Source organism: Canis lupus, chromosome 19, assembly GCF_003254725.2.
Source record: "Canis lupus dingo isolate Sandy chromosome 19, ASM325472v2, whole genome shotgun sequence".
Taxonomy (NCBI): domain Eukaryota; kingdom Metazoa; phylum Chordata; class Mammalia; order Carnivora; family Canidae; genus Canis; species Canis lupus.
This window is the reverse complement of record NC_064261.1, coordinates 29,746,603-29,774,512: the sequence shown is the minus strand read 5'-3', so window position 1 is coordinate 29,774,512 and position 27,910 is coordinate 29,746,603. Positions and strand designations below refer to the sequence as shown.

The 27,910-nt window shown below is 48.3% G+C and overlaps 1 protein-coding gene across 2 annotated transcripts in view; it reads right to left on the bottom strand.

Annotated features, from left to right (window-relative positions):
* TFCP2L1 (transcription factor CP2 like 1) overlaps nucleotides 1-27,910 on the bottom strand; it is a 60,373-nt gene that overhangs the window by 17,311 nt on the left and 15,152 nt on the right. For both annotated transcript variants that reach the window (XM_025428969.3, XM_025428958.3), the window contains 9 exons: nucleotides 11,257-11,333; nucleotides 10,607-10,712; nucleotides 9,818-9,924; nucleotides 8,555-8,707; nucleotides 7,362-7,472; nucleotides 4,346-4,437; nucleotides 2,619-2,667; nucleotides 2,434-2,527; nucleotides 134-224 (listed from right to left, as the gene is read on the bottom strand). In XM_025428969.3, coding sequence (XP_025284754.1) covers nucleotides 134-224; nucleotides 2,434-2,527; nucleotides 2,619-2,667; nucleotides 4,346-4,437; nucleotides 7,362-7,472; nucleotides 8,555-8,707; nucleotides 9,818-9,924; nucleotides 10,607-10,712; nucleotides 11,257-11,333 — 880 coding nt within the window. The remainder of the gene's footprint in view (nucleotides 1-133; nucleotides 225-2,433; nucleotides 2,528-2,618; nucleotides 2,668-4,345; nucleotides 4,438-7,361; nucleotides 7,473-8,554; nucleotides 8,708-9,817; nucleotides 9,925-10,606; nucleotides 10,713-11,256; nucleotides 11,334-27,910) is intronic.

Sequence of the window (27,910 nt, the reverse complement as noted above, 5' to 3'; positions counted from 1 at the left end):
TCTCACAGGGCCTCCGCTTGCACCTGCTCCCAGAGGAGCCCTGACCCCACCAGCCGGCCCATACGGCAGCATCGAAGAGGCTGCGTCGGGGCTTCCTGCCATACCCGGCCTCCAGCTGGAAACTGACACCCACCGGCCTTTGATGGCATTGAAGAGCCGGATCCCATCTGCAGGGCCACAGATCTGGACCAAATCGTCTCGAGACATCTTCAGCAAGTCAGCACCTAGGCAAGTAAATGGGGCCACCCATTAGTGGGACACACGGTTCCATCCTCAGGCACCTGCAGATGTTGCACTGTGTGGGCAGGGGACAGGGATGCGTCCGCCTCATCCTCAGAGGGCACCGGACGGTCCACGAAGAGAACAAAAAGCTAAACATCAGAAAATCACAGCCCAAGAGATGAATAGTATCCTCAAAGCTCAGGAGAACAGACAGGCATTTACAGAAGCCAACAGCCCCTCACCACCTCCGCCTGCCTGTCCCTCCCCCTGCTGTTCACTGGCACTAACAAGTGCATGTAACCTAGCCCAGGACACCGGTTACACATGCACCTGCTACATGCAGAAGAGCACGACCCACAGGCTGCAGCCACGGTGAAGGCACCCATACTCCCCACACACAGAACAAGGGGCAGAGCATCCCCCCCGCCACACACAGGCCCCTCATGCCGGCCACTCCCCCTCCCCTCTGGGGAACCACTGTCCTGACTCCTCACATGTCTCCATATTGCTTGCTTCTTTGACATTTACATAAGTGGAATGGAATAGGATACGCTTTCCTATGTTTGGCTCCCTCCCTCCAAGTTGTTTCAGGGCTCACTCATGCTGGCTGTGGTCAGAGATCATTCGTGCCCGTTATTAGACATTATTCATTGCATGAATATACCACAGTCACGTGTCTACTCCGCCAATGGGCACTAGAGTTGCTCCCAGAGTGATTATGAACAAAGGCCTATGAACATCCTTGTCCGTGGATGCAGTCCTTTCCACAAAGCCTAAGGAATCCCCCAGAACCTTGTGCCCATATGGACTCTCCAAGGGATAAGTATGAGATGAGCCTTCTGCTGAAACTCACCAGCAGCCACATGGCCAGGAGTGAAAATATCCAACCCCTTTTTCCCGCCATAGTTAAGACACAGTTTCAGTGGGATGCCTGGGTGGCTCAGTCGGTTAAGCAGCTGCCTTCAGCTCAGGTCACGATCCCAGGGTCCTGATATCGAACCCCATGTCAGGCTCCCTGCTCCACAGGGAGTCTGCTTCTCCCTCTGCCTCTCCTCCTTACTCTCTAAATTTAAATTTAAAAAAGATACACTTTCAGGCATAATTTTGTAAGCACAGGGGCTCCCCCTAAGTAACAAGCAAAAGCCAAAATCCCTCCACTGTTCTCTCAGGCCCCCAGGACCTCTGTGACTTCACCTCCTTTTCCAGTCCACCTGGCCTCGCTCACCTGGGTGCTCTGCTCTGTGGCCACACCAGGCAGGCCCCACCTTGTGGCCTTTGCACATAACCCTGCTCGGACATCTCACAGTTCCCCCATCCCTACTTGGCTCACTTCCTCCCCTCAGCCCAGCCTCTGCTTAAGGCCACCTTCTCAGGAAGGCGCACACTGAGCAACCCCCCTAAAAGGGCAGCCTCCCTCCCAGCTCCTCCCTGACCCAAGCCAGGCCCCTCCTCTGAGCCCGCCCGCCACCCAAGGGTCATACTGCATGGAAATGTGTGGTTCACACATCTGTGTGGACTCAAAGCTGCAAACTGCCGGAGGACAGGGTCCCTGTCCGACCCTCCTCCTACTGGCCACCACCAACACAAGTTCTTACAAAAGCTGAGCTGAAAGAAGACCATGTACGGTATTCTTCCCACTGTCACAGATGCCCTAGTTCTGGTCAAAATGTCACTCCCTGTCATCCTGGATTAACTTGACTTGGTCGCAAAGTTCATCGCTCAGTATACCCTTCTACCACACAGCCCTGGTTCCGGGTCTCTGTGTGACAGCCCCACCAGTAAGGGCTTGAAGAACCTTTCAGAGAAGGAAGAACCAGCTTCTCCTTCTCCCCTGTGGCTTCACCACCTTCTCAAAGGTCGTGGCTCCAGAGACAATGTGACCAATGGGCAGCACTGTGGTAGAAGTGCCAGGAAGGCGGAGTATGCCCCGGCCCCCTGGCTAAAGGGCTCCTTCCTGGGCAGTTGAGGGTACCCCCCACAGGACCCAGATGGCCTCCTGAAAGCCATCCTCGACTGGAAACTCCCAGCAGCAGCACTTCATATCTTAGCACTTGGCACAGGGTCAGCAAAGGTGAGTGACCCATACTATACCGGGTCCCCAGGGCAAAACCACGGAACTGCAGGCACTGCGGCAAATCCTGAAAAGCGAGTGGCTTTGTTACGTGTTTTTAAGATCCCTGTGGGTTTGAAAAACAACACAAAGATGCTCACCTGAGAAACTGGCGAACAGCCGACAGAACTGTGAGAACCTGTTTCGGTGGAGCCACTGCTGGGCGTCCTGGATGGAGGCTGATGGGAGCAGGTGCTGCAGGCAGAGAGAGAGGAAGGGTCCTGAAACGACCGCGCCGGGTCTGCCTGGGGATGTGCAGCCAGACAGCCCGGCTGCAGACACTTACATCGTTGCTCAGGGGCAGGGTCTCCACCGGGTGGGTCGGAGAGCTGTTCCTGCAAAGGAAAAGAACAGGCCATCAGACGCGGGGACACCTTCAGGGACGTGGGGACGGGCCCCTCACCCAGCCCGGTGCTCCCCCCGCCCCTCAGGCATGGCACTTGGAAACACAGCAGGGCCTCAAGAATTGCTCAGGTCAGAGAAATGTAGGCGGGACCGTCTGCACAACCCCTCTAAATCCCTGACCAACCCTTCAGGACAGACATGACTCAGTGGCAACACAGCATGACCAATGATCAGCACTCCACTCTGAGCTCAGCATTTGTTTGCACCTGATTCCTTCCCAGGCAGAGCTTCCCCACAGCCTCGGCCCCAGGGGAGGGCAGGCCGCCCCAGGAGCTCCACACGGCCACGTGGGGCCCAGGCAGCAGCAGCCAACACCTCTCTGTGGAGATGGGAGAAGGCTGTGGGCTCCTTGAGGAGGGAACAAGAAGCCTCAGTGTGACATCCATCCATGAGAACATTCTAACAGTTGGAGGCCCACTGACCTCCCTCCAGGGCTCACTCGTGGGGAAGGCACAGACCTGAACACCTGGATTCTCCAATTAAAAGAAAAAATACATTTTTAAATAACCCTCCCCGACAGACAGTGGGGCAGGTACGACATGAATGGACATAGGTGTCTCTGCGTTTAACATGATAACGAGGTAAGTTTTACTCTGCGAGTACCTTACCACAGTGACAATAAAAGCAAGGCCCTCACCGGGCTGACCCTCACACCGTCATCGGTAACAAGATGCACCTCGCCCAGCGCCTGTAAGGCGCCAGGCACCTTGCACACCCACCCCTACCCCCGACCCTGCATGGAATCCTCACTCCTTTGGTAGTGGAGAAAGTGGGGCTGAGGGAGGTTAAGGAACTCACCCCCAGAAAGGTGGGACTTAACACTCAATCTGAATGTGACACCTTGGCTATGCCACCCCACTTCTCAAGGAGGCCCCTCCTCACCTTGTGAAACCAAGTTCATGGACACTCACTCTCATCAGTGGCTTCTCTGTATGCCACGCACGGGCTGTGAGGAGCCCACAGGTTCCACGCCTACCTGCTGGGTCTGCCTGGTGTCTCCCTGCTGCCCGCCAGAACAGGATCAGGACGTACATGGCCACCACAGTGGTGCCGTGAGCCCTTCCTGTGCCACAAAGCTTAGGACAGGTTGGACCGATGCCTGCCAGTCCCCACACTACTGTCACCTTTGAGTCAGTGTGGCCCATCATGCATCTGCAGAGCTGGGTGACCATGTGTGAGGCTGCTCCTTGTTACAAGCCCTGAACCCTAGGGCAGGGAGCATCCTGAGCTGTCCTATGCTACCCAGAGAATGCGCACAGGGACCACAGAAAGAGCCAGGATGGCCCCTCAGAGCCACTGGAGCCCCCTAAACAGCTGCCTCCTTAGGCCCCATCTGCCTAGGAGGCCATTCTGCCCTGAAGGGCAACCCGCAGGCCAACCTGCTTCTGCGGGTAGCCGGGGTGGGAAGGTGGGTTCTGGGCTGCTGCCCCAGCAGATGATGTTTACAGAAGCACATCCAAGCACAGAAAGCTGTGCAAATATTTCAAGTGCCACTCCAAAGCCCAAACCGATGCCAGTGCACCAAACAGAGGAAGACACAAAGACCAAGAAAGGAGACTACACCCATCATCACTCCAGGGGCTCTCAAGGGAAAGAAGACAGACATACCCTTCACCAAGGCCAAAGCTATTTGGAGAGCCGTTGTAGCTTGGAGATGGGGCGCTGTTCACCTGGTAGGCCATGTCAGGCCACGGGGAGCACTGTGGAAAGAGCACAGGACAGTAGTGACTCGAGAGCCATGGTGGTCAGGAACAACTCAGGCCACAGAGCTGCAGACCCAGCTCCTATCCCTCCCATGCCAGCATCCATCAAGGCCAGCACGGGAAGCCCCTGACCCCTCAACACTTAGCCCACATCCTCCCAGGGCCCACGTGAGCCAGCGAAGCATGGGTACTAGGGCCATGCCCAAGAAACTGAGCGCGGCAGAGAAGACCTAAAATTCAGTCATTCCCAGAGCAAGCAAAGGCAGGCATGTGTCTCTGTGGGCTTCCTAGGGAAAGAAACATCGTCGGTCATCTGGGTCCCTAAGAAAAGAGAACTAACAAAACAGGCCAACTGCCCAGAGGCAGGTTTTACCAGGTGTAGACAAGTGGTGTAAAAGCAAAGGAGGGAGCACTGGACACAGATAACTTCCAAACAAAAATCATCCGTGAGGTTCAGTAGTGGGGTGCCCGTGTGGCTCAGTGACTTAAGCGTCCAACTTGTGGTTTTGGCTCAGGTCGTGATCTCAGGATCGTGAGATAGAGCCTTGCATCAGGCTCCACGCTCAGCGGGGAGTCTGCTTATCCCTCTCCCTCTGCTTGTTCCTCTGCTCTCTCTCTTTCTCTCTCCCCCTAAAATGAATAAATAAATATAAATCTAAAACAAAAATGTTCAGTACTAAAACCTGCACTACTTGAAACATTCCAGGAGCAGCCAGCCCTCTTAGGCATCAGTCGATGCGTGTTTACTATACCTCAGCCGTCCTGCTAGGAGCTAAGGGATACACAAAAAACACGGAGGATGTGATCCTTGACCTCAAGGAACTTCTTGAGCAGAAGCCAAGGATGAACATAGGAGAGAATCGCCCAAAGAAAGCAAAGATGTACAGGTTTTGCCTGTTGGGGAAGCCAGGGGACAAAGTATTCATTTCTCCCCTTCCCTGTGATGACACCTCTTTGGAGAGGGCCAATTTGAAGCATTCCTGAAGATTTACTATCACCCACCGAACCACAGGTTGGTAAATATTTAACTCGGTTGTGCATGTGGGCTGGAATTTCTTGGTGGTAAATCCGGGAGCTGAGGAGGAAGAGCTGACAGTCACCTTACAAGGTCATGGGCCAGGCGGGGGTATTGACCAACTGTACCACGCTCTGACAAGGGCGTAGACAGACGCTGTCTAAAGCACCCCCGGACCTCTCCTCCACCAGGGGGAAGACAGAAGAGAGGCAGGAGCAGAGAGGCTGAGGCTTGGCCTGGAAGGGAAAGGTGTCCGTAGGCAGAGGGCAGTGGGAGCGTGGAGGGCACCCTGGAGGGCCTGCACGCAAGGGGACTGGGGCCTGGGGAAAACTAACTGGTCTGAGCTCTGATTCATAACTGCAGGTCCTCGTACTGCTTTGCTGCTGAGAGTTAGACAGGCTCTTCCTGCACCAGGGCTCTCTGGTCACTATTATCCTGTGTCAGATAAAACACTGGTAACATATCTATGCCGCCGCAAAATTATCTTCCATACTGTATCTTGTTGCAAATACCTTTCTGCATATGGCTTCTCTCTCTCTCTCTCTCTCTCTCTCTCTCTCTCTCACACACACACACACACACACACACACACCAGCCAGGACCAGCCACTATTCTCTTAGATGCTCTGTGCCCTGGGCCTCACCTTTAACACAGCCTTAACTCTACCACAGCTGGGGCTGGGCCTCCTGCATCTGTGGAGGGCCTTCTGAGCAAGTCAAATTATTCAATGAACACCCACTAGCTGGGCTGATTGCAGAACACACTGGGGAACAGCTGCTTTAAAAATAACAACAGAAGAGCGCCTGGGTGGCTCAGTGGTTGTGTCTGCCTTTGGCTCAAGTCGTGATCCCGGGGTCCTGGGACTGAGTCCCACGTTGGGCTCCCTGCATGGAGCCTGCTTCTCCCTCTGCCGAGGTCTCTGCCTCTCTGTGTCTCTCATAAATAAATAAAATTGTAAAAAAGAAAAAAAAAAAAAAACACAACAGACCCCAGTAAGATGTGGCACCAGCAGTGACCAGTGACAGGGGGAAGAAGAGCCTGTGACAGTGAGGGTCTCAGAAGTACGCTGGACACAAGGAGGTTTAGAGCAGGTGCTGTCAGTGTCCAGGTTAGGAGGAGACGCGTTCCAGTCTCTATTCAAACAACAAAGCGGCAAGTAGTCAACACCCCCGACCTGTAAGCCTGCTCTGAGAATGAAGCCTGCAGAGCTTTCTACCATATGCAGAACTTCACATGCACAGGGTCATTCCCTGCACCATGTGTGAAACGGCAAGAGCCCCGAGAGCACCAATGTCCACCAGCAGGCCATCTATCTATACAACGAAGACCACGCCTCTGGGTAAAGAACTAGAAAGCTTTTTATGAACAGATGGAGAACAGACTCCAAGACAGGCTATTAAATAAAGCAATCAAGTTACAGAACAGTATGTCTATGTACACTGTTGGTATAAAAAAAAGTGGGCGTGTGGCAAACATGTATGAATTGGCTTCATCGGCAGAGAAAGCTAGGCCAGATACATGGGGACCCAAGAGATGCCAGCTGCCCTGGGAAGAGACAGCTTGAGGCTAGGACAGTTTGGGGAGAGGCATTTTCTAGTGTATATATACTCTCTTCTACCTTTTGAATTTTGGACCTTTATTTAAAAAAAAAAAATCACCTGATTCTGGAAAGTACAAATGGCAGCACAGAACCGGAAGAGATTTCTGAAACACCTTCCTGGCCCCCTGGCCTTATCATGTGAACACAGCTCCGGACCCAGGAATCTGCCACAATTTTATAGGCACTTTCCAAAGCAGCATTCACCCAAGGTGGGCAATTTCCCAAGAACCTAAACCAAGAGCACGCAGTCATCCTGCTCCGTGAAGAAGGCCCCAGGAGGCGCACCCCAGCACCAGGCCGGCTCACCTCTGTGAGAATGGTGGTCTCGTAGGATGGCTGGTACTTCTCTTTTTCTTGGGCAGTTCTTTTCTCCATCTTTTCCCGGTCGGTCTTCTGTTTCCGGTCAGCTCCCTTTGGCTACAAGTACAGAGCACAGGGGTTCCGATTAGTCCAAAGTGGGCAGAAGCAGCTATCAGAGAAAGAACCAGGACTTAGAGACAGGTCCCAAGATTTGCACTCTCCCCAGGCCCCAGGAGTCCAGGCAGGATCTCCGGACAGGTCGGCATCTCTCTCACCTCCCAGGCGTCAAGCACATGATCCTCCTCCTGGAGCCCCTCCCCTTCCTCACCTGGGAAAGCCGAGGCACTCTGCGGGGCGGGGCGGGGGGGGCGTCATACAGACACTATCCCTCCCTCCTGCTGCCAGTCTGCATCTGAGCCCCAGATATCCACAGGGTGCCACTGGACCCGAGGACCACAGATGTGGTCTGTATATGATGAGGACAGAGGTGCGACCAGGACCAGGCAAAGACATCCGGCCACACAGCTGTGGGTCTGTCCACGGGAAATCAGACCCACGAGACCCTGTAGCAGGCAGCACCTAAGACCACAGGCCACGGTGCCCGCTGCACAGGGGCTCCTCAAACACGGCCACATCCTAATCCCCAGAACCCGAGGCTGTCACTTCACAAGGCAAAGGAAGTAAAGCTGCAGGTGGAATTAGGATTGCTAGCTGTGTGATGTGGAAACAGGAAGATTATCCTGAGTCATCCCAGGGGGTCCAGCACAATCACAGGGTCCATAAAAGTGGACAAGGGAGGGAGGAGAGGAGGCTGGAGCAATGTGACCAGAGAAGAGCCCAGCCACTCTTGCTAGCTCCTAGGACAAGTGGATGTGGCCTGGGGAATGCAGAGGCCTCTAGAAGGCAGCAAAGGGAAGGAGAGGGATCCTCCAGAAAAGAATGCAGCCCTCCTCCTCAACGCTTGACTTTAGTCCAGTGAGACCATCAGACTTCTGACCCCGGGGCCTGAAAGGTAGTAAGTGCATGTGGTTTGACCCCCTCAGGGGTCCAGGTAGAAGCCCCAGGCCAACAGGATGCCGAGCTCCCTGCCGGGCCTCCAGCGGGAATCCCAAAGGTCTATGCACTGCTGTCACCGTCCAGCACAGGCAGGGACCCGTGGGTTCGGCGGCCACAGGTGGAACGTGGCAAGGATGTCCTACCTTAAACACCTTGATCTGGCAGCTGGCCGAGTGCAAGTGTTCTGTGTACTCCCCATTCTCGTTCTGCTTAAATGTATCGATCTGCACTCGGAAAGGCACTCCCTTCTCACCCCCGTGCTTCCTGGGGGTGAACTCCGTGCTGATGCAGTGCACCTGGAAGGGGAAATGTGGGCCAGAGCCAAGGAGAGGAGTGGGGACAGGCCCTGGACTCCCCAAGGGCCCCTCACCAAATGGAGGTTTCCATCCTGCACCATCAGGTCCACAGCTGCCTCGGCCTCCCCACTCCCCACGCACACTCCACCAGGGTGATGGCCTCTCTGTCCCCTCCACCCTCCCCTGTTATAAAGGGCATGGCCTCTCCCCTTTGTCCCTCGACCTCAGAGGCCCTGCCTGACCAGCTACGTCCTCGCCATCGCTCAGGCCCACGGACCCTCACTCCCTCCTCTCCCCTGGCAGATCCCACAGACTGCACAGCAGGGATCCCCGCCTGGTGCCCAATGGCCCTCGTGTCCGAGTTACTCGGGCCAGGCCAGGAGCAGGAGCAGAAAGTTGGAGCCATTTCTATGTTTCTAAGTAAGTACGTGTTACAGAAAAAGGCACTGGGTAACATATTTATTATCAGAATACTATAAATACTCCAATAATATATATTATTGTGCTAATACAATACAATACAAAGTATTATAATAACTTTAAAGTACAGTAAGAATATTATAATCATGTTAAAAAAAAGATCACTAACTTTTACTGAGCAATTACTATGGACCAGGCACTGCAGTAATGACTTTATGTTCATTATCTGATTTGTAAGACAAGTGAAAAAACTAAGAGGTTCAGAAAGGGACATAGAGAGAGAACGAGAGAGTGCGTGTCAGCCCAGAAGCACGGCGGCCCCGCCAGGCTCCTGGACCCATGCCAGGTGCTTGATCATGAAACAATTAATTTAATCATAGAAACTATCATGGAAAAAAAATTTATTACCTATTATATACGCGAGGGCATACTTATTTTGTAACAAGCTTACATATTGTTAAGCAAAACCCACACAGTATTCTACAACATGCCACGTCCTTTCCTAGCTCTGGGGACCAACTAGCTCCACGACTGAGCCACACTCCTGTAGCCTCCTCCCCTTCAACGTACATCCCCGTAACATAGAACAGGAGCCCGTTGGGGCCCTGCAGGTGGACTGTTTTGAGGAACAACATGCATGCAGGCCCCAAAACTCTGGCTTCCCCCAAGAACACCCTCCCTCCCACTTACCTGAATGAATGCAGAGGCTCTCTTTGAAGGGTCCCACAAAAATTCGACTGCATTCAGCTGTGTCGGGCTGGCCCTGGGGTCCAAGATACCAACAGACAGTGGAATATCTGCACACACATACACATACACAAAAGTGCAATTGTCAGCCACTCCCAGAGGCTTAGGGAAGGACTCTCATTACAGGTCCAAATTCCTTAACCACAATTTGAAATGCCGAAAGTTCTGAAAACTAAGTTTTGCATAACTCATTTGGCAGAAAGCCCAACGTGAACTGCCACAAAGCTATTGGGAGTTCTTTGTCCCATTTTGGGTGAACAGACATTTTACCCTGCTGCAGAAATATTAGTGTACTGGATGGCCTGCCAGAGGCATTACCTGGAGCTAGGGATCGACACACCCTGTTGCCATTCTAAAACTTCTAAATTCCAAGACACACCTGGCTCCCAGAGTTACAGGTAAAAGACTATGGATCAGCGCCTAAGACCTCAAAGCTCAATTTCTGTTGCCCATCGCTGTGATGCCCATGCTTCCCTTCGTCACAGATCAGAATCCTTTAGGGCAGGGCCTTCTGCAATGCTTTCCCTGCAATCCCTGATGGCAGAGCTCTGAGTTAGAAATCCCCGAGGGCAGGCTTGGTGCCAGCTCGCACAGCGTTTTACCTGAGGCAAGGGTACACTAAAGTGTCCTAGCGAGGCATGCATCCGACAGCATCCAAGAAGAACCCCAATGTTCTTGGGGTTCCCAATGAACTTGGAGTGCCTTGGGCCCCGCGTGGCCCAGCAGACTCACCAATGTCCAGGATTCGGTCCCCGGGCCGGCTCCACCGCCATCCCTCCAGCTGCTGGTGCTCTGTGTACTGCAGTCGGCGGTCGTGGAAAACCACCCGGATGATGCTCTAGGGAGGAGAAGCCAGTAGGAGACAGCTAAGTGTGGGGCTGACAAGGACCCAAGAGAACTTCCCACCGGGGCAAATCTCCCACCTTTCAAGACTAAGACCTCTCCTGCCAGAGCCTTCCTTCCCAGCTCTCAAGCTCTGCATGCTTCTCCCCCCTAAGAACCCCAATCATAGGACAGTAAGAATGAGGACTATCCCCCTTTTCCAGAATTACTAAGTGCTTTACATACACAGCTAACCTATATATCTTTTTGTGCCAATGAGCCAACTGAAAGCTCAGGAAGATTCAGTAAGTGGCAAAGCCAGGCTCAAACCTGAGTTCATCCAGCCCAGAGCCCACTCCATTAGCCCACGCCCCTCCAGCTGTTAGCACTGCCAGCTTGCCCTCAACTGCCTGGACAACACGCTCCAGGGACCAGGAACCCCTCCCACTCCAGGGCTCTCCCCAAACCTCCGAGGCACTCCTGACCCCCACCACCAGCAAGCCCAGACCCCTCAGACCCCCAAGACCTCCTGGGGAGGGAGGGCGGCCCCACAGCCTTGCCTTGACATATTTTGTGTTCAGATCTTGAAAGTCTCCCAACTTCCGATTCTCCAGCAGTCGGATTTCATAAGATTGGCCTAGGAGGGGGTTAACAGTACATTTTCCATTTCTGATGGGTTTCAAACGTGGAGTTCACCCAGAGGGAGGCCTTCTTGACCTCCTGAGTGACCACCCAAGCCTCACGGCCCCAGGGGACAGAGCAGTCAGTCCATGGCCAACTCAGATGGCTCTCTGGACTGCACACCCCCATTTGTCCCCCAAGCCTGGTTGTGCCTAAGACACCCTAGGTAGCACACCATGTGTCCCCCAAAACACAGCACCTCTACAGTTTTCAAAGAAAGAGAATTCAACAAAATGGAGTTAATGTTAAGAACAGAACTTCATGTTTCTTTAGAAAGGCTGCCCCTGCACCCCCCCTCCCCGGGTCACTTGGATGGAGAACACAGCCACCCACTCAGATCCATGTTACAGTAAATAACTGACCATACCCTTCCCAAGAGCAGGTTAAAGGAACGAGTAAAAGCCTGTTAAACATTGTCTCTAATTGCAGAATGAAAAGCATTTTCCCAACTTAAAAGAATTTCATGTATTTAAGGGGTGTGGGGATTCTATTTGGTGACATATAACCAGCACAAGCTAGTCAAAGAATACGCATGGAGAAAAGACTCATCCTTAGTAACAGGGAGAACCTGAATCTATGAATTACAACCATGAACAACCTGGATGAAACTAAACGCTTTATGAGGAAATAAAATACAGTCTGAATAAATAGGATACGCCATGTTCCTAGACAGGAAGACCGCTTACTGAACGATGTCAGTTTTTCCCAAATTAAGTGTTAACCACAGCTCTAAAACGCCCGTACACATTTCACAACTTAATAAAGGATGTTTTACAAATTAAGAGAAAATGATTTAGTGGTGGTATTGGTAAATCTGATTGCCTGCTGGAAATTTTTTTTTAATTTTTAGGTAAGGATAGACTCACAAGAAGTAACAAAAATAGTACAAAGGGGTCCTGAATACTTGTCCCCCAGTGTCGCCAGTGGTGGCATCTGAGGTAAGTATGATACATCATTGAAACCAGGAGCCTAGGGATGCCTGGGTGGCTCAGTGGTTGATTGGAATGGGTTGTGATCCTGAGGTCCGGAATCAAGTCCTGCATTGGGCTTCTCGCAGGGAGCCTGCTTCTCCCTCTATGTCTCTGCCTCTCTTTCTGTCTCTCTCATGAATAAACAAATAAAATCTTAAAAAAAAAAAAAAAAGAAAGGAAGGAAGGAAGGAAGGAAGGGAGGGAGGGAGGGAGGGAGGGAGGGACAAACGAATGAACCAGGAGCCTGACCATGGTTCAATGCAATTCAACTAAAAGTCTCACATAGATCTCCCTTGGTTTTGAGGTTTTACTCAACTCATAGCAAACAGCAAAACAAGTTATCACTGGACTAAAGTCAACTATCTTAAGGTTTTATGTGAACATGAATCATACCAGACACTCAATAGAGAAGGATTTTCGGAAACTAAAATTGGGCAAAAGGGAAATCTACCTATACTAAAATCTCCCTCTCTCTCTCTCTCTATATATATATATATGTATATATGTGTGTGTGTGTCTACACACACACACATATATACACATATATACACACACGTGTATTTATATGTATATGTATAGACACATGCATATATATGAATGAAACTTAAATGCAAACAACAAATTAGGAACAGCACAAACCCAGTGGCAAGCAGTTTTAAAATAGCTAAAACAGCCATTAAAAAAAATACTAAGACCCCCTGTGTCAGGTGGAATGCTGCTCCCTCCCAGAGAAGATATATCCAGATCCTCATCTCCAGAACCTATGAATGTTACCTTGTATTTGGAAAGTCTTTGCAGATGCAATTAAATTAAGGATACTGAGATAAAGAGATATTCCTGGATTATCTGGAGGTCCCTAAATCTAATGGCAAGTGTCCTTGTAAGAGACACACAGAGAAGACAAAGAGAAGAGGAGGTAACGTGACCAGCAGAGATTGGAGGAACACAAGCCAAGGGACACCTGGAGCACCCAGAAGCTGGAAGATACAGAGAATGGATTCTCTCCTCAAACTCCAAAAAGGACCACGGCCCTACCAGATTTCCAACTTCTAGCCTCAGGAACTATGGGAAAATAAACTTCTGGTGTTTCATGTTAAGCCAACATGTTTGTAGTAATTTGTTAAAGCAACCACAGAAGCTAATATACTACTCCTTGCAATGAATAATAGAACCAAAGAACATGCAATTAAATCACTCATTCCAAATATCTACCAACAACTACTATGAAATGCCACATGAATCCTAGGGACTTGGAGATGAGCAGAATGGACATAGGGCTGTGTGTCACAGAGCTCGTCCCCATGGCTCCCTCCAGGCCTGGAGATGAGGCTGCCCACGCAGAGAAACACCCACTCGGCAAGCGCCCTTCTCAGCTTCAACCAGCCCTTGGGACAGGACCAGCAGACATAGCGATGCACCAAGCCCCCATCCCCCTCAGGACGATGTGCTGGGGGCCCTTCCCATCAGAGGGAGGAGGCACAAACCCCAAACTCTTGTCCTGCCCACTTGCCAGTTCAGGAGATGCAACTCATAGAAGGGTCTTGCTGACCTAACCAACACATCTAGCTTTCTGAAAAAGCCAGATTTTTACATACATTTCCGGGCTCCTGAGCCAACACTCCATTAACAGCAACATAAAATGGAACCTCACACACCCTAACTGGTTTTTCCAGTGTCCTCCACCTTCTCCAAAGAAAAAAACGTAGCCAGCTCTGGCATGAGGCCTGAGGCCCAAGTGGTCATCACCACAGGTTTACAGGCGCCCCAGGGCTCAATTAATACCGACCCTGGGCTCTGCAGGGCAGCCCCAGCTCATGCACACCGGAGGCCCCGCCTGCCCCATCCCAGGCTGAACACAGAGATTGGAATCCACGCTAGCGGGTCCCTAGGCCCGGGGCTACGGCCTCCTCCACCTGCTGCAGAGACCTGACTCATGCGCTTCCCCACCACCTCTCCCATCTCCAGTCCCTGTCCCTTCCTCCCATGCACACCCATTCTGGAGCCCCTCCCTCACATGCCTGCCTCGATGCCAACACCCGGGGCCAGGCCGTCCTCCCCAAGCCCAATCTCACACACAATGCAGTGCCATCAGAATGCCATGGTTCATGGTAACACACACTGAGGAGCAAGGTCACAAAAGTGGAACCGACCCAGGGCACGGGGCACCTCTCTGTTTCATCAGCATCATTTTGGGACGTGGGTGGGAGCCACGGAAAGAGGGCTCTGTGAAGGCACAACGTGTGTCTCCTTTGCTCACCACTGCACTGTGTAACGCACAAGTAGGTACTCAGCAAGTGATTAAATGTGACTTCCTACGCTTTATACTGCTGTTCTCTGCTACAATTATAGGGTTTGCAAAACTAAGACACACTCTTGCCCTCAAAGGTAGGCAGCCTGGGGCATACCATACCACACAGGAGAAGCTCTTATATAAGGCAGAATTTGAAACACCTCCAGAAGAGGCAACAAAGATCCAAAGTTGGGCAACACTCACAGAGAATGGGGAAGGGGGGGGAGGGTGAAAAAAGGTCTGAATCAGGAGATAACATTTAAGATGGACTTTGAAGAGTGTGCAGGATTTCTATAGGGGAGGAGATGAATGAACGAGCAATCCCAAGCAAAACTGGGGCAAGGTGGTAGGAGGGGGAGGCATACCTCTGGGAAACAAGAACTAGCAGCTTCCATTCACTGGGTGCTTACCTAATGGCAAAGTCCTGCTCGGGTATTAACTCACCTGAAGCTCAGCGCAAGTCAACAGTTTGTGACAGGGGCAGCTGAGGACCCTGAGCCCCGCTGAGAAGAGGAGGTAGGGTCGGAGAGGTTACCTGACTTGGGCAAGCATGCACAACTAAGAAGTGGCAGAGCGAGGAGCAGAACCTAAATCTGTTTCCAGAACCTACCACATCCCACCTGGTGGGTGCTATTTGCTGGACAGAGGACATCTGTAGTTCTAAATGATACTCAACTTCCCTCTTCTGGAAGGCATCAGATTCCACCTTGCACACTGACTAAAATTTACCTACAGTGTCTCATGGCATATAAACCATCCCCAACCCAAGTTAAGATGGGTTTTTCTCTTTCTTTCTTCTCTCTAGGATTAGTAATACAGATGATTCCTAGGAAGACCAAATCAACTTGATGGGCAATCCTGGATGTGGCATGTTAGCTCCATTTCCTGATCTGTAAAATATGCTATCTCCCAGGGTGTCTGGGTGGCTTAGTTGGCTAACTGTCTGCCTTTGGCTCAGGTCATGATCCCAGGGTCCTGGGATCAAGCCCCACATCAGGAACCCTGCTCAGCAGGTAATCTGCTTCTCCTTCTCCCTCTACCCCACCCCCACTCATGCACACACGCTCTCTCACTCTCTCTCTCAAATAAATAAATACAATCTTAAAAAAAAATCCTATAAAAATATTCTGCTTCCCAAATTCTAAACAGTGATCTGGGAAGAAAAACAAGTACTACAGGAAATAACAGTAAAGCCTGTTCTAATTTCAGAATTGTAAAATGTGGCAAAAGAAGAAGCTGGCCCTAGAATCAAGCAAATAGGGTACTAAGTAACTATCATTTAATTTCTGTACAGCTATATGCCAGGACATTGCCAAGCCCGTTATGTACACTATCTGATTTAGTCCTCTCAGGAGTCCTATGAGGAAAACTCATTATTACCCCCATTTTATAGATGAAGAAATTAAAATTATGATCCAGAGAGGTTAAGAATCTTGGTGAAGATCAAACCTGGGTCTGTGAGGCTCCAAAGACTGATCACTTAGCCGAACTACTCCATACAGTCTCCAATAGCTTCAAAAGTCCCTTGTGGTTCTAACATTTAAGGAGTCCCTCTATTATATTTCCTCCTGAATGTCTATATTTATCTTATTTTATGACCCTCTCCCACATATTTAAGCCTTCTCCTTCCCTCAAGGCTCAAATCCCTAATCCCCTCTAACCTCAGTTCCCAGAACCAAGATGCACCTTCGAAATCTGATGAACACGTAACCACACTGTGGCATAAGGCCTGATACTTGTTTTCCCATGATAAACTTGTCTCCCTGAAACACATAATCCTACTCCATTTAGAATACTCCGAAGACAAAGGTTATAGCACCTAAAACCATGTCATTTTCAGCATGCAAACAAATAGACTAAAAGAAAAGAATAAAGTACCCAGAAAAAGACTTTTAGATACTTGGAAACTTGATCTATGACAATGAGAGAAAACACAGACTTTCAGAGAGTGTGTGATAACTGGTTATCAAAGATGGAAAAAATACTTTCCTACCTCACACCATACATAATAATTCTAGGGGAAAGAAAACCATAAAATAAAAGCAAAACCTTAGTATTTCTAAAGAAAATAGGAGACTCTTTCATGACTGTGGGGTAGAAAAGGATTTTTTTACGTAGACACAAATACACAAAGGAAAAACTAGGTTCCTTACGTTATACAGGAAAATGATGTTAAAATTTATATTGAGACATTTTTGAAAATGGCAGGGGTGGGGTGCCTGAATGCCTCAGTCGATTGAGCATACAACTCTTGGTTTCAGCTAAGGTCATGATCCCAGAGTCGTGAGATCAAGTCCTGCATCAGGCTCATGCTCAACACAGAGCCTGCTTGTCCCTCTCTCCCTCTGTTCCTCCCCCAACTCGTACGCTCTCTCCCTCAAATAAATAAATAAAATCTTAAAAAAAGAAAATGCCAAGTGTGCTATTAATAATTACACAGTCTGTATAAGTGGGGACTGACCTGGAAAACTGGGCCATAATGATCACCCTATGGAAAGAGAAAATGATCCGCACGTGAAAATATGCTGATCTCTACAAGTATGCAGGATAATGCAAAGTAAGGGTAAGATACCATCTTACATCCATCAGAGGGGCAAAAATTATAGTCTGATAATATCAAGTGTTGATTACCATATAGAGAATGGGTACTCTGGGGCACTGCTGATAGATTATATTGATATAACCATTTTGGAGAAGTCTGGCAAAAAAAAAAAAAAAAAAAGGTTTCATTAAGGATGTACAAACCCTTCAGTCAGGCAAATCCTATTCTAGGGGCATATCCTAAAGAAGCACTTGATGTATGTTAGGAAACAGACAAAAATTGCTCACTGTGGCATCATTCATTAAGGGGAAAAATTGTCAACAACCTATATATCCAGCACTAGCAAAAGAGATACATTAATTCTTTCATTTGACTTAGAATGAGTGTCATTCTAACTGCACACAGAACTTAAAATGAGCACTCTAGAGACACACACCAACATAGAGAAATCTTCATAATATTAAGCAAAAAAGGTACATGGTAAGGACGCTTGGCTGGTTCAGTCTGGAGCATGCTACTCTTGATCTCAGGGTTGTAAGCTCAAGCCCCATACTGGATATAGAGATCACTTAAAAATAAATAAATTTTTAAGAAAAGGTTAATGGTGACACATAAGAAACATATATAAAGTTTAAAGACAAAGAAAATGATGGTGTTAGTTTCTAGGGTTAACTATACAAGGAAGTAAAAAAAAAAAATTAAGAATCTGAGTGGAGATTCAAACAAATGCCAACACCAACACAAGTGGTTTTGCTTCTGAGGAGGGAGGAAAGGCAATAGCTGTAGAGAGAGGTAAAATCAGAAGCAAATTTGGCAAGGCTGACACTGTGTTGGGCACATGAGTATTTGTTCTCTTACTCTCTGTAGTATTCAATCAATCTGAAATTAAAACATTTATCTCTCTCTCTCTTACACACACACACACACACACACACAAAACATGACTGAGTGGAGGAAGAACACTTGGAGCCAGCTGTCATTTGCACTGCACTACAGCTGTGTGTTCTGACTCCCCACTCCCACCTCAGAGGGAGGATCCCTTGGACTCCATTATTCAACAGTCACCATGTACCCCCATGCCACCCACTTTGTGCCAGTGACATACTGGGCGCAGGGCGTTCCAAGACGCTAGCAGGGATAGCCTTCACCACACTCATTTACACACCACCCCACAATTTTGGCACTCAAATAAACTGCCTGTAAGTGAGGAGCCTTTTTATTTAATCAACTCACTTTTTAAACTTAGTTTTTAAAAGTGTATAGCAGGGGCACCTGGTTAAGCATCTGCCTCCAGCTCAGGCCACAATCCCGAAATCCAGGGATCAAGCCCTACGTTGGGCTCCCTGCTCAGTGTGGAGTCTCCCTCTCCCTCTGCCTCTCCCCACTGCTCATGCTCCCTCTCTCTCTCTCAAATAAATAAATAAAACCTTAAAAAAAAAGTGTATACCATACCTGCATACAGAAAATCATAATTGCTTATAAACAGTAACTGAAAAAGTATAGAGATACGTACCTACCAGTGCTCTCCTGCATATTCCCAAAACTACTGTGGGAAGCTGATTAGCACTCAGGTTTAGAGTCTGGGCTGATAGCTGCACCCACCACTCACTGGTAAATCACTCCATTTGTGAGCATCAGTTTCCACATCTCCAAAATGTGGACAATCCTGGTGCTTGAGGCAGAGGGGCTGTTGGAGGATCGAAGGCACACCAGCAGAGAGTGGTCCACAGATGTTCGGCTGGATCTCAAAACTCCCAGTGGTGAGGACACTGGCACACAGTGGACCACACTGGTGCCTACTGGCCAGTGGTGGTCATTCTACAGCCTCCCCCAAAGCCTTCAGGGCAATTCCCTCCAACATCCCTGGCCACATCCTCTGTGTTGGAGCTGTTAAAGGCGTTCTGAAGGGAAGGAGCCCAAGGGTCAGCATCTGATGATGTAAACTAGCCCTCAGCAGGTGGCCACTAGGCCAACCCAGCCCGGAGCTGCTGAGCCGCCAGGAGCGGCATGAGCCAGAGGAGGGGCGGTCACAAGCTCCACATCCACCTTCTCACCTTGACCAGCAGAACCCTGGTTACCCCGACCCTCCCATCTTGGCACTCCAGCCTTTAGTCCTCAGGGTATAGTGGGGACCCCTCAGCTGAGCTGGGACTCAGTTGGCAGCTGGGCCACATCCCAAAGAATGGTTTGGACCCTGCCAACAGGCCCTGATGCCATTCCCAAAGGTGTAGACTCTTCTCTCTACGCCAACCTTAAGACTGTGCCCAGGCTCCGCCCCTCTGCCCTTCCTCACTTCCACCTCACATCTTGGTAGCAGAAAGGGAGGAAGGAGGGCAAGGATCATATGGCATATAGAAGAAATACTTCTTTTCCAAGGAGGATAGGTTTGGCACTTTACCTTGCACCCAGTCCAGACAAGTACTCAGCAGACCTTGGTTTTCTCCCTCTTCCCTCACAAGCCCTAATATCTAATACCTTCTAACCCAGACATCAGCCAACTCTCTCCCTAAATGGTCAGACAGTGACTATGTTCCACCTTGTGGGCCATAAAATACCTGTCATAACTACCTGACTCTGTCACTGTAACAAGGAAGCAGCCATAAACATGTGAATGAATGGGTGTGGCTTTGTTCCAATAAAACTTTATTTATAGACATTGAAATCTGAATTTTTATATAACGTTCACCCTTTCCCCTGACCTCTTCCTCCCTCTCAACTTCTTTTGATGCTTTGCAGCTTTGCCCTTGGCTTTCTTGCATGATGCCTAAGTCAGAGCACCTCAACTGGACTGGAAGCTCTGAGGGACAGGCCTGCTACTGAACCAGAGGTTTGTGTACACACACATACCACCCCCTTGTACAGTACTGGCATGTGACAGGCTTGTAATTAATGATAGCAGAATTTGATATTAAATTCCCTAAAGCAAATAACAGAGCTAGAACTAGTCACCAAAGCAAGAAGGACATGATGAAATGCTCAGCCTCCCTAATGGTCAAAGAAATGCCAAGTGGCAATAACGCAATGCCAGTTTCAGCTATCAGTCTGGCAAAAACTTAACTGATTGCTAGCATCCCCAAAGGGCAAAATATGGGGCTGGATGTGGGAGATGTTACATCACAACCTACTAGATATTTTGACAATTACCCATCAATATTGAAGATACACACAGTCTATGATACAAATACCCCATAAAGAAGTTGCTGAATAATATGTACACAGATGATTTTGTACTTTTATTTTAAAATGTTCTACACATCCCCTTATATTTGTGAACCTAATATAATGCATCTAAAATTAGATCCTAATATAATACTAGAGAAGGACCTTCCCCTCTTAAATTATATACATCTTTAGTATTAACTTTGTTAAGACTAGGAATACATTACACATGAATTTGAGAAAAAACACAAGATAAGGAGTAGGGGATGTAACAGATGTCCACAGTGACAACGATTGGTATTTTTTCTTCTAGTGTCAGGCCAGTACCAAAACCCAACCAGACAGGTGGGCATCTGGGGGAAAACAATCTTCATCCAATAAACACAACACCAAACACATGCAGAAGAGGGCAGACATAGGAAGGTCCCTTCAACCCAGCGTCTCTCTGGGAGACACCCCAAGAACCCACAGTATGATAAGACTGTGCACATTTTAGAGGTGAGGATACCAAGGCCCTGAGAGGTACTGATGTGCCCCAGGTGACACTGCAAGTTAATGGCAAAGACTCCGCAGCCTGTGGAGACAGGACAAGAGAAGGTAAGGAGGCTAGGGTCAGGTCAGAGGCACTGAAGTTGAGCTCAGACCCTCTCGTGTCCTTGCAAGTCCTGAACCTCTCTGCATCTCCCCCTCTACATCTGCAAAATATTCTTTTGCAGAATGGTTGTGAGATTAAATGAGGTAATGTACTTCCAGCCTGGCAGGTAGTAAGTACTCAACAAGTACCAGTCACAATTAGCACTTAAAATGAGTATTTTATGCTCTCAGGTACTCACCCCCATCCGTGCACTCACCACTGTACTCAGTGCTGCACAGATGGACTCCTCCGGCCTTCACAACAGCTCCGTACACCAGTGACCCAGCCACCCAAGGCCACTCAAGGTCACAAAGTCAAGAGGCAACCAAACTGGGACTGGTCCTGGGATGACTCGACCAGGGCTACCTGAGTCTCTTCTTGACTGTCTGGGGGAGAGAGGGTGGGGAGCACGGCTCTTGTGACCAGGGTGCTGCCCGGAGCAGGCCCAGCCCTGCTTGCCTCCCCCAGGCCATGCCTACCAGGTGCTCCTGCAGAGCCGCTCTGCCCAGGGAGCAGAACCCAGCACAGGGCCTCCTGCCCAGATCACAGTGTTCCCAAGAACAGAAGGCAATTGCCCAGGCTGGCCAAGATTTAAAGGTTGTTTACTTTCCAACAGTTACTGCTTTGGGTAATTAATGCCACATAAAACATAATGGAGGCCATCATTACCCCAGAGACGGGAGTGCAGGACGCCAACAAGTGCTGCAATAATGGCAGGTGAAGGAAGCATAACAGTGCATGCCCTGTGTCCAGCATGTGGAGTTTGTCTTGTCACCTGCATGTGTGCAATATCATGCAAGGGTGTCGACACAGAGAACCCAACACAAGGCAGGCTTCTGCGGAAAGGCTGTGCCATCAACACACCCAAGCCTTGATCATGATGACCTGTCGCCTGTGTGACCTTGGGCCCGGCACTTAACTTCCTCACAGTCACTTAAGTCAGGGACGAGGCACCAAGCCTGGTACACAATGGATCCCTTACATACATAAAGTAAGTGTGTGTGTGTGTGTGTGTGTGTGTACGAAAGTAAAGGTCTCCATGTCCTAGAAACTTTTTAGAGAAGGGATTATTACCAGGGCTGCAGTAGGGAAAATGCAAGATTCTCATCTTGTCTTTGGCATCTTGGGAGTGCCAAAAATGAGGACAGGCTCAGAGTAAGGACAGAGGTACGTCAAAGCACCAGAGAACCCAATCCAAGGAGCCCCCTCTAGGCAAAGTTAGAACAAACTGGGCAAGAACAGAGGAACCACGATGTTGAATTTTAATGCCGAAAATAAATTAAATATCCACAAATCCATACTGATGTAATAAATAAGTGAATGTGTAAATCAGTGGTAAAGAAGAAAAAGCTCCTTCTTACAATAGCATTCCAATTACTCAATGTAATTGAAAAGAGGGAAATAGAAAATCACCATTTAGCAAATGCTACAGTAAAAACTGGTGCAGAAATGATCAACTTGGATCATGGATGCTACACTATCGGGCAGAAGTTGAGGACAATTAAGTTTGAGGATAATTAAGACATCAGCATAGTCTCCAATTATCTCCCCCAAGATATTTATTAACTACAAAGGGAAAAAATATCAACGTTGCAGTAGAGAAACCTAGCAGACACCCCTAACTCATCAAGGTTACCACCACCAGCAATGAAACAAATCAGCATGGTAAGTCCAATATGATGCACTAGTCTGGGCACAATGTCACTTCTGTGACATTCTTGCCAAAAATGTAAAAACATCAATCTCGTTATTTAAAAACATCAGACAAACCAAAATTGAGGGCATTCTACCAAATAACTAAGCAGTGAACACTCTTTCAGTCTGAAGGTCATACAAGACAAGAGAAGACCAAGGGACTGTAGCCAATTGCAGGGGACTAAGGAGACAACAAAATGCCATGTGAGGGACACCTGGGTGGCTCAATCATTTAAGTGACTCTTGATTTGGCTCAGGTGGTGATCTCAGGCTCATGAGATCGAGCCAGTGATGTTGGAACTTGTGCTTAGCAGGGAGTCTGCTTCTCTCCCTCTCCCCTGCCCTCCTCACCCCCATGCTCTCTCAAATTAATAAATAAATCTTAAAAAAAAATGCCAGTGAGATCCTGGCTTGGATCCTGAAGCAGAAGAGGGACTGCAATGGAGACACTGGTAAAATGCAAGTCTTAGTATAGGTAAGAGCATCACCAATGTAAGCACCTGGTTTCAATCATGGTACCATGTTCACGTACAACGTTAATAAAAGGTATATAAGAATCTTGGCACTACTTTTGATACTTTGTACTTCTTAATCCCCTTTGACATTTTAAGTCTAAAATTATTCTCTTCTCCCTCCCCAAAATGCTCCGGATGCCCAAGTTCCACTTATAAATGTGTACAGTAGACCTAGGTGGGACCCAGGAATGGTCTTGCCTTCATAAGCACTGCCAGCTGATTCTAAACCAGGGGCCTCTGAGCCCCGGGACATTTGCTAAGCAATTTTTTAAACTGTCTGATATGCTCTCAGTACTGAGAATGGTATCTCTTTTTCCTATTCGGTTACTGTTGGTTCATAAGAAACTCACTAATTTTTGTATGTTGAGCTTATACCCAGCCACACTGCCAAACTGAATCGTTATCTATTCAAATGAACAATATGTAACTGCAGATTGTAAACCCATTTTGATTTAACTAGTAAATTTGACAGTAAGGTATATTAAATGGTAACTGCATGATGGTTCAACTTAATACAAGGTTCTTACAGGTCAATACGCTTTAAAAGGGCAAAAGAAAAATGAGCAATGGATATAAACAGCCAGTTTTTCGTATAAGAAATGTAAAGGTAAACATTAAAAAAAGATGTTCAATTACACTCATAACACTTATTAGAAATTAGGTAAATACAAATTAAAATAAGGAGCTTGGGGTGCCTAGGTGGCTCAGCTGGTAAACGTCGAACTCTTGATCTCAGGGTCAGGAGTTCAAGCCCCATGTTAAGCTTCATGCTGGGCTTGGTGCTTAGTTAGAAAAATTAAAAATAAAAATAAAATAAAAAATAAGGAGCCCACTTTCCATGTGTACATTAGAAAGGTTTAAAAGGCCAACAACGTAGAGCTCAGGCATGGATGTGGAGAAATATGTACCCTCCTACTTAAATTACTAGGACAAAGGACAGTAAAGAGTAGAAAAACCAAATCTCTAAGATAAGGTCAGAACTGTGACTCACTGGAGTACCTCCCCTCTGAGCCCTGCCCTGCACCACATCCTGGGCTGAGGTGTTCATGTGACCTTTATTGGCCAAGATTTTGGAAGTAGGAGCCAGACTTCCTGGTCATTCACATCCCAACCCCTGACATCTGGCCCTGGGCAGCCCCATTTTCTGTCTCAGCCTCTTGATAAGATGAAGGACTTTGTAGTTCCTGTCCATGCAGCCCCAAGACAACCTAAGCCTCTTCTTTCCCCTCACCCCTAGGCCTTCCAGAAGAGCAGGCATCTAGGGCCAATCTCTAGGAACTGGTCTATCTCAGCCTCTGCTTAGAGGGTGGAGAAAGGGAGAGGGTGGGAGTAGCCATGCTTACAGAAGGCCCAACTCTTGGGCCACATCCCAGCCAGGAGACATGGGATCTGGACAGGCCAATTGTTTCCTCCCTGGTAATGCTAAACCAGAGGCAGGGAATGAGAACACCAGCCCCTCTAGGAGCTGGGCTGAGGATCTATGCTTTCAGGAGCTCTTGGTGGTCTTACCACCTTCCCTCTGCCTATGGAAGCTGGGACAGGCAGAGATAGCATAAGGCAGGTTCCCAGAGAGTAACAGAGAAGACAGTAGGAGAATTCTCATGGTGTTCAAGCCTATGGCTTCAGTTTGCTCCTATGGCCCTGCTGCAGCCATGCCTTGAGGTTCCCTGCTCTGTGTGAGGAGACAGCCAACAGCGGCCACCAGAAGAGGCCTCCACCCTCCTATCCTTATACCATCAAAAAGATGGACAATAACAAACGCTGGATGGGAAGAAACTGGAATCCTCCTGCTAGCAATGCAATAGGTGCAACTGCTCTGGCAAACAGTCTGGCAGTTCCTCAAAAAATTAAAAGGAAAAAAAAACAAATTAAAAGGAGTCCCCATATGACCCAGAAATTCTACTACTAAATATTTTCACAAGAGAAATGAAAATACAGGTCCACACAAAAACTTGTATACAAATATTCATAGCAGCATATTCATAATACGACAAGAGGCAGAAACAACCCAAATGGCCGACTAACTAAAGAATGGATAAATAAAATGAGGCCCAAACAATGGAGTATTATTCAGCAATAAAAAAGAATGAAGTTCTGATTCATGCTACAACACAGTTGGCCCTTGAAAACATTACGTGAGGGGCACCTGGCTGGCTCACTGGTTGAGCATCTGTCTTTGGCTCAGGATGTGATCCCGGATCCTGGGATCGAGTCTCCCATCAGATTCCCCACAAGGGGCCTGCTTCTCCCTCTGCCTATGTCCCTGTCCCTCTCTCTCTCTGTGTCTCTCATGAGTAAATAAATAAAATCTTAAAAAAAAAAAAAAAAAAAAGATAAGATTATGCTAGGGGCACCTGGCTGGCTCAGTCAGTGAAGCCTGTGACTCTTGATCTCCGGGTCGTGAGTTTGGGCCCCACAGTGGGTGTAGAGAGGACTTAAATATATAAAATCTTTAAAAAACAAAATATTATGCTAAGTGAAGGAAGTCAGTCACAAAAGACCACCATTTGTACAATGCCACTTACATGAAATATCCTGAACAGGCAACTTTTTAGAGAAAGCAGAGAGTGGTTGCCCAAGGCTGGGGGTTGCCTAGGGTTGTGGTGCAGGGCAGTCCTCATTCAATGAAGACTGCTTCATTCGCTCCCTGCTTGTTAATAGAACTTGTGTAGTAATAATAATAGAACTTGTGTAGTAATAGAAGTGTAGAACTTCTTTTAAGAGGAACAAAGTGTTCTGAAATTAGTGGTGGTAGTGGTGTAATATGTTTAGTTGAACATATTAAAAAAAAACATGGATTGTGTACTTTAAATGGGTGGATTATATGGTATGTGAATTGCATCCCAATAAAACTGTGTAAAAACAGAGACCAGATTGAAGTACGGCTCTGTGACATGGTACAAGTCACACAGCCTCTCTGGGCCTCAGTTTAGTCACCTATAATACGGGGGGGAATAGGGTGGGAAGGGTATAGTCTAGATCAGCACTTTTCAAACTTTAATATGTTCGTAAATCACTTGTTAACTCATTGAGATACAGGTTCTAATTTTGTCCTGCAGCAGACCCAAGATTCTTCATTTCTAGCAAGATTCCAGATGATGCTGGTTCATGGACCACGTTTTCAGTAGCAAGGCAGAGATGAGATCCTAGGCCTATCCAGCCCTACTCCTTTAGAAGTCTACTTTTGCCCACCTCTGTGAATTCCCAGGGTATGTGTCATCCTTCCCATTCAAGATTCACAGGATCCTCTGACCACCCACATGGAAGCTTCTGTGCCATGAACACCAGCTAGAGTGGCAGAGAAAGATCAAGAACCTCCCAAGTTTGCTTAAGCACAGAGCCCTCAGCTGGGCATAGGTGAGGTCTTCAAGCTACAAAGAGCGAAGAGTGGGGCAGGGTTCACATTTGCCTTCCAAGGTCCAGTCCTCTGTTTCTGGAAAGGAGGAGGTAGAGAACACCAATGCCCTCAACACAGTGGCTAACAAACCTTTGCACGCCTAAGCATCAATCACTGGGGGTACTTAGTGAAAAGACATTCCTGCCCTACCCAGCTCTATCACAGCAGGAACCACAAATTCCAAGAGACTCTGATGCTAATGGTCCAAGGACCAAATAACCGTGGACCATCAACTCCTGGGAGAAGACAGGCTTGAACTCCCAGAGAATGTCAAGAACACACTACACATGCTGACAAGTTGATTCCTACCTCCAGACTTCAGTTTCCCCATCAGTAAGAGGGGGTTGGATAAGATATCCCTCAAGGCACCCAAAGGACATTCCTGTATAAGACAAGGTGATTGGCAAAGTAGAAGGTAGAAAGAAAGGCCTGCTGGCCATCTCTGGCCTCCAACCAAAATAACACCAACCCACCTAAGCAATGTGCCTCTTTGCTAGAGAGCTCAGCAAGAAGAGTATCCCATAGGGACCTGTCGGAGGGACATAGAGTCCTAAGAAAAATGAGGTGGGAACACCAGTTTCTAATTAACACCGAGAAGCATTTTTCCATCTCCTGGTGAGCTCTATAGATTCAAGCTGTCAAGCTCAGGGCCTGGGAGCTGAGAGTTCCGGGCTCATACCTGGCCCTGCCCTTAGCAGGAGGATGGCCCAGAAACATTCCATCTTTACTTGGCTTCCTTCCTTCTCTGGTGAAATGAAGGGATTGGAACAATCAGAGTGGCTCCTTTAAAACAAAACAAATGCAAAACACCTCCCTCATTCAGAGCAGAGACTCTATATACATTCTTCTAAGTCGAAATTCTAACCATACATAGTTGTGTGGCCTCTGAAACTGAAACCTGATTCAGGAGCCACTTTACAAAACATAAAGTGCGTCTTTCTACCCTGACCTACCCTTCCTTTAAAAAAAAAAATTTATTTATTTATTCATGAGAGACGCAGAGAGAGGAACAGAGACACAGGCAGAGGGAAAAGCAGGATCCCTGTGGGGCTCCCGATGTGGCACTCAATCCCAGGACCCCAACCTGAGCCAAAGGCAGACACTCAACCACTGGTAGCCACCCAATCGTCCCCTGACCTACCTTCCTGCTCCCTCCCCTCCAAACAGCCAAGGGGAAACAGCCAAACTTGGTACCAGAGGGAATTAACATTTACTGAGACCCAGTGATATGCCTGGCATTTAAATATGATTATCTTCCTACAATGGTACCATGCAAATTATAACCTTTCCCACTTTTGCAGTGGCCAGAGCAAAATTTATTAAATCTGGT